Source organism: Sinocyclocheilus rhinocerous, unplaced genomic scaffold (assembly GCF_001515625.1).
Source record: "Sinocyclocheilus rhinocerous isolate Xijiao unplaced genomic scaffold, SAMN03320098_v1.1 scaffold11339, whole genome shotgun sequence".
NCBI lineage: Eukaryota > Metazoa > Chordata > Actinopteri > Cypriniformes > Cyprinidae > Sinocyclocheilus > Sinocyclocheilus rhinocerous.
The window spans coordinates 8,348-14,315 of NW_015635231.1; the positions used below are offsets into that span (position 1 = coordinate 8,348).

Sequence of the window (5,968 nt, forward strand, 5' to 3'; positions counted from 1 at the left end):
TTCAGATTGTCTGCCAGTTGTTGATTCTCCACAGTGCTGGGGGATGGTGTCTTGTAGTTGGTGATTTCTTTCAGACTTTTCCACACTGATGCTGAATCACTGGAAGAGAATTGAATCCTTATTTTTTCAGAATAATTCCTCTTTGCCACTCTGATCTCCTTTTCCAGTGTGTATTTAGCCTGTTTATACAAGACATACAAGACATTATCTATTCACAAACAGCTTGTAACACTCCAAAGAGAAAGGAAAACTTGAAATCGCATCATATGACCCCTTTAAACCCTGGCTATTAGTATTATAAACGGTGCAAAATACTTGTTTGTTGATTCAACTATGTGTTGGCCTTTGTAAAATACGGGACAAATCGCGTCCCGTATTGATTTGATACGGGACGCATCATTTTCGCTTTAAAAACGGGACAATTTCGTATTTTAAGGGACGGGTGGCAACCCTACTCGCGGGGGTGGCTTGTGTGTGTACGTCAACAAAGAATGGTGTAACAGTGGTAGTGACAAAACACTGTTCATCGCTGGTGGAGTTTATGTTTGTGAAGTGTCGACCGTTCTATCTGCCGCGGGAGCTCACGGCCATTGTTATTGGCACAGTTTACATTCCCCTGTGTGCAAACACTAAGGACGCGCTTCGCAAGTTGTACAGCGCCATCAGTGAAAAACAAACAAATAACCCCGACGGCTTTTTCATCATAGCCGGTGACTTCAACCACGCAAACTTAAAGACAGTTTTGCCAAAGTTCTACCAACATGTGAACTTTGCAACAAGGGGAAACAACACACTGGACTTGGTTTACACAACAGAGAAGAACGCGTACAAGGCTGAACCCCGCCCCCACCTTGGGTACTCTAATCACATCTCTGTTATGCTAATCCCAGCATACAGACCGCTTCTGAAACTCGCCAAACCGGTTCAAAAATTCAAGGAACAAGTTCAAGTTCAAAGACTGGAACATGTTTAAAGAGGCAGCCACCTACAACAACCACACAGACCTGCAGGAATACACTAAAACTGTGAGTGCTTATATCAAAAAGTGCATTGATGATGTGACGGTCACCAAGACCATCACCACATGTGCAAACCAGAAGCCATGGATGACTGCAGAGGTTCGTGGGCTGCTAAAGACCCGATGTTGATGCATTCAGATCAGGAGATAGAGCAGCCCTCAAAACAGCAAGAGCCAATCTGTCCTGTGGCATCAAGAATGCGAAATGGTTATATACACAAAAAATCAATAATCACTTCTCAGACAGCAGAGACACACGGAGCCTGTGGCAAGCCATTCAGACCATCACTGACTACAAGCCCCCGCCACAGGCCTGTGACGATGACACATCCCTCCCAGATGCACTCAACCACTTTTATTCACGGTTTGAAATGCAGAATGGCATACCTGCACAAAAACTGCCCACACCTTCCAACGACCAGGCTCTCTGTCTGTCTCCAGCCGATGTAAGGAAGACCCTATATAGGATTAACCCACGTAAGGCTGCGGGTCCTGAGACCATACCTGGCCGTGTACTGAGAGACTGTGCTGCACAGCTGACAGATGTCCTAACAGATATCTTCAACACCTCGCTGAGCCAGGCAGTCATCCCCACATGTCTCAAATCCACAACAATCATACCGGTACCAAAGAAATCACCTGTGTCCTGTCTAAATGACTACCCTCCCATAGCTCAAAGCAGTCATGATGAAGTGCTTTGAGAGGTTAGTCATGCACAACATAAAAACCAGCCTCCCCAACACACTCGATCCGCTCCAGTTTGCATACTGTCCAAACCGCTCTACGGACGATGCAATTTCTTCCACCCTCCACCTAGCTCTTACCCACCTAGAAAATAAAGACTCCCATGTTAGAATGCTGTTCATCGACTTCAGCTCAGCATTTAATACAATAATCCCACAACAACTCATCAACAAACTAAACCTGCTGGGCCTAAACACCTCCCTCTGTAATTGGATCCTGTACTTTCTAACTGGAAGACCTCAGTCAGTTCGTGTCGGCCGCAACACCTCCAGCAATACCACACTGAGCACAGGTGCCCCACAGGGCTGTGTGCTCAGCCCGCTGCTCTTCACGCTGCTGACCCACGACTGCACTGCCAAGTTCAGCTCCAACCACATCATCAAGTTTGCTGATGACACAACTGTGGAAGGTCGCATCAGCAACAATGATGAAACACCCTACAGAGAGCAAGTGGCACAGCTGGTTGAACGGTGTAGTGCAAACAACCTGTCCCTCAATGCGAGTAAGACAACGGAGGTTGTGATGGACTTCATGAGGAACTCTGTTGACCACCCCCCACTGACCATCGATAGCTCAACTGTGGAGAGAGTCAGCAGCACAAAATTCCTTGGAGTGCACATAACAGAAGACCTCACCTGGACCACCAACACTACATCACTCTCCAAGCGCAACAGCGGCTCCACTTCCTGCGCCGACTTAAAAGCGCAAGTCTACCTCCACCCATCCTCGCCACATTCTACAGGGGAACCATTGAGAGTGTGCTAACTACTGTATCACTGTCGGGTACGGGAACTGCAGTGCTGCTGACCGCAAGACCCTACAGCAGACAGTGAACACAGCTGCAAAGATCATTGGTGCCCCTCTCCCCTCCATTCTGGGCATTTTCCTTGCATGATGCTTCAGTAAAGCCATCAGTATCGTGAAGAACTCCACCCATCCCTCCCATTATCTCTTCCAGCTCTTGCCATCAGGAAGATGGTACCGGCGCATCAGAGCCCGCTCTGCAAGACTGATCACCAGCTTTTCCCCCCAGGCTTTTTCCCCTCTGAAACCCCATCCACGTAGATAGAGAGTCAATGGTCCATTTGAGCTATAGGTGGCGGTAATGCACTTATAAGTCTGCGATCCGCCGTAAAGCAACAAGAAGAAGAAGAAGAATAAATATAAACTTTAATTTGAAAATGGCGTCCGACGTGAGCCGCGATGGTTCTGAAAATAAACGCAAACTAGACGAAGATGCAGATGCAGGTGGATGGGTCGGGCCTCTGCCTAGTGAGGCCACACAAACAAAAAAGAAAAAAGGTACGTTAACTTTATTTGTTGCAAAAACCCGGAAGAATCTGTGACTCTAAACCTAGTGAGCTGCCTACCTAGAATCCTAGACAGCGTTTGTGGACATTAGAGTCGCTTAATATGCCTAGATTGTTAGTTAATAAAGTTTTGAGACACAACCTATACTAGATAGCCGTTTCAGCTCGCATGTCTTCTGCCTTCATAGCAACTACATGACTTCATTTTACTCTTTGGTTCAGACTGAGATGCGTTTATTAATGGATCATATGTGTTCTGCTGCAGTTCTTGAGTATGAAAGATTGTACCTGGACAATTTACCCTCTGCCTCCATGTATGAAAGAAGTTACATGCACAGGGATGTTATAACACACATAGTTTGCAGCAAGTAAGTTCCCTCCAACTTGCCACCTCAGAATCGTTGTCTATATTAATAATCTGAATATTATTTTTATTGCATACCTGGTCAGGCCAGTAGTTTTTGTCAACCCCACCACGAATATATATATATATATATATATATATATATATATATATATAATTAAACGGGGCCGGTGTCCTGCAGAGTTTAGCTCCAACCCTAATCAACACACCTGAACCAGCTAATCAAGCTCTTACTAGGCATACTAGAAACTTCCAGTCAGGTGTGTTGAGGCAAGTTGGAGCTAAACTCTGCAGGACACCGGCCCTCCAGGACCGAGTTTGGACAGCCCTGATTTAGCAAGTGCCACAAAAGTCACCAAGATTTGTACTATTCTGATGAAGTCAAAAAATGTAAAAAATTCAAAATGTAACATTTTTTAATCCGAGGATTAAGCAAGTTTCTTTTTTTCCAGCTTCCATCCTGGCCAGTGCGAATGGATCTATAATCCGGGAGACGCCATCTCCACCGTAGCCTGTTCTGAGAAATCGACTGGGAAGATTTTTGTATACAACGGACGGGGCAGTAATCAGCCCCTGCACACGTTTGAAAAGATGCACACTGCGCCACTGTCTCGGATCCGCCTGAATCCCAAGTATCGCGTCATAGTGTCAGCTGATAAGACGGGGATGTTGGAATACTGGACGGGGCTCCCGAGCGAATTCAAATTTCCACGGCAGGTGGAGTGGGAGTTCAAGACAGACACGGACTTGTACGAGTTTGCCAAATGCAGAACGTATCCCACCAGCCTGGCGTTCTCCCAAGACGGCAAGAAAATGGCCACCATCGCCACTGACCGCAAAGTCAGGATTTTCCGTTTCCTCACTGGGAAGCTGATGAGGGTGTTTGACGAATCATTAACTGTAAGTTAGTGTTTTATAATTATATTAATCATACATTCAAAGGTTAACAAATGCACATTTGGAAGAACTTTTAAGTAATCTGTCGTCTCTATGCAATGGCAGATGTTCACGGAGCTCCAGCAGATGAGGCAGCAGTTGCCTGATATGGAGTTTGGTCGCAGGATGGCGGTGGAGCGAGAACTGGAGAAGGTGGACGGCATCCGACTGACCAACATCATCTTCGACGAGACCGGACACTTTGTGCTTTACGGCACCATGCTGGGCATTAAAGTCATTAACGTGGAGACTAACAGGTAGAGAATACACAGCACACAATGAAATACACCTCTTCTATAATGAAAATCATTTTAATTTCTCAATTAAAATTAATTTAGCTATTTCTTAAGGGAGCATAATGTAGAATCTGTCAAGGTGGCACAACTGTTCCAATATCATAATGAAGAAAAGTTATTCACAAGAAGCTTAAGTAGTTTCGCATCATTATTATTTCTTATAAAGTATTTTAATAAAAACTATTATTAATATGTAAAATGAAATATCATAGAGAGGACCTCTGTCAACACTCATGACTGTGAGGTCAGTAGGGTCAATCTCAAAATATCAGATGACTTGAATAACATGGCAAAATCACTCTTCAAAAACTGAATATTTGAATACATAATTTTTGATACTTGTAAAAAGTACTTTTATTCTAAAACACATTTTAAAACTTTTTTTTTTATATATATTATATTAAAAATGTCAACTTTGATGTATTACATTTTTTCACCTTTTTTTTTTTCTCAGTGTAAAGAACATTTAAAGGTTGCATGTTAGCAGTTCTTCATGGAACCACAGATTGCAAATAAAGAACCTTTATTTTTAGGAGTTAATGTGTAGGGAAAATGTTTTTTATTTATTTATTTAGTCATTTATTAGACGCTTTTATCCAAAGCTAGTTACAAATGAGGACAACAGAAGCAATCAATTGTAGTATTAAAACAACTAAAACAGATCCAAAACTAAAAGCTAAAACTTTATAAATACTACCTATATATATTTAAAAAATAAAGAGATTAAATAAAAGTGACAAATGCATACAACAAAATGTAAAAACTTAACATTTAAATGAAAAACAAAAAAAATAAAGCTAAAAACAATTCAAAATATTAAAGAACAAAAGGTATAAGAGTATAATAATGATTCTAACATAACACTAAGCCAAACACCAAAAAACCAACTACATATGTGTATGTACAACCACACACACATACATACTGTATATGTACATACACATTTATAAATTCAATATATATATTATTTCATTTCCATTTAGTTTGTTGAAGTATTAAAATAACTCAAATTAAATAAAACTAAAACTTAATAAAAAGACCTATACAGGCATAATAAATTCAGACATAATTTAACTAAAATTAAAATAAATAACAAATACAAATAATACAAATCAAACGACAGTAGTTTATCAGTAATCCTAAAAAATAACACTGCCAAACACAAATGCTAAAAAACAACAACTTACTTACACATAGTAAGAAATGGTTATAAAAACTGAAACAGAAGCGAAACAAGTAATAGGAATATTACTTGTTTACTTGCATGTGAGGCCATTTTGATGCAAAGTGATGATGGCGG

General features: G+C 41.6%; 1 protein-coding gene across 1 annotated transcript in view; it reads left to right on the plus strand.

Moving 5' to 3' along the window:
• Positions 1-3,811: 3,811 nt before the first annotated feature.
• The window catches only part of LOC107746768 (peptidylprolyl isomerase domain and WD repeat-containing protein 1-like), an 8,449-nt gene continuing 6,292 nt past the window's right edge, over positions 3,812-5,968 (plus strand). Inside the window, exons 1-3 of the mRNA XM_016561060.1 lie at positions 3,812-3,816; positions 3,889-4,336; positions 4,439-4,629. Of these exons, the coding sequence (XP_016416546.1) occupies positions 3,812-3,816; positions 3,889-4,336; positions 4,439-4,629 (644 nt within the window). The remainder of the gene's footprint in view (positions 3,817-3,888; positions 4,337-4,438; positions 4,630-5,968) is intronic.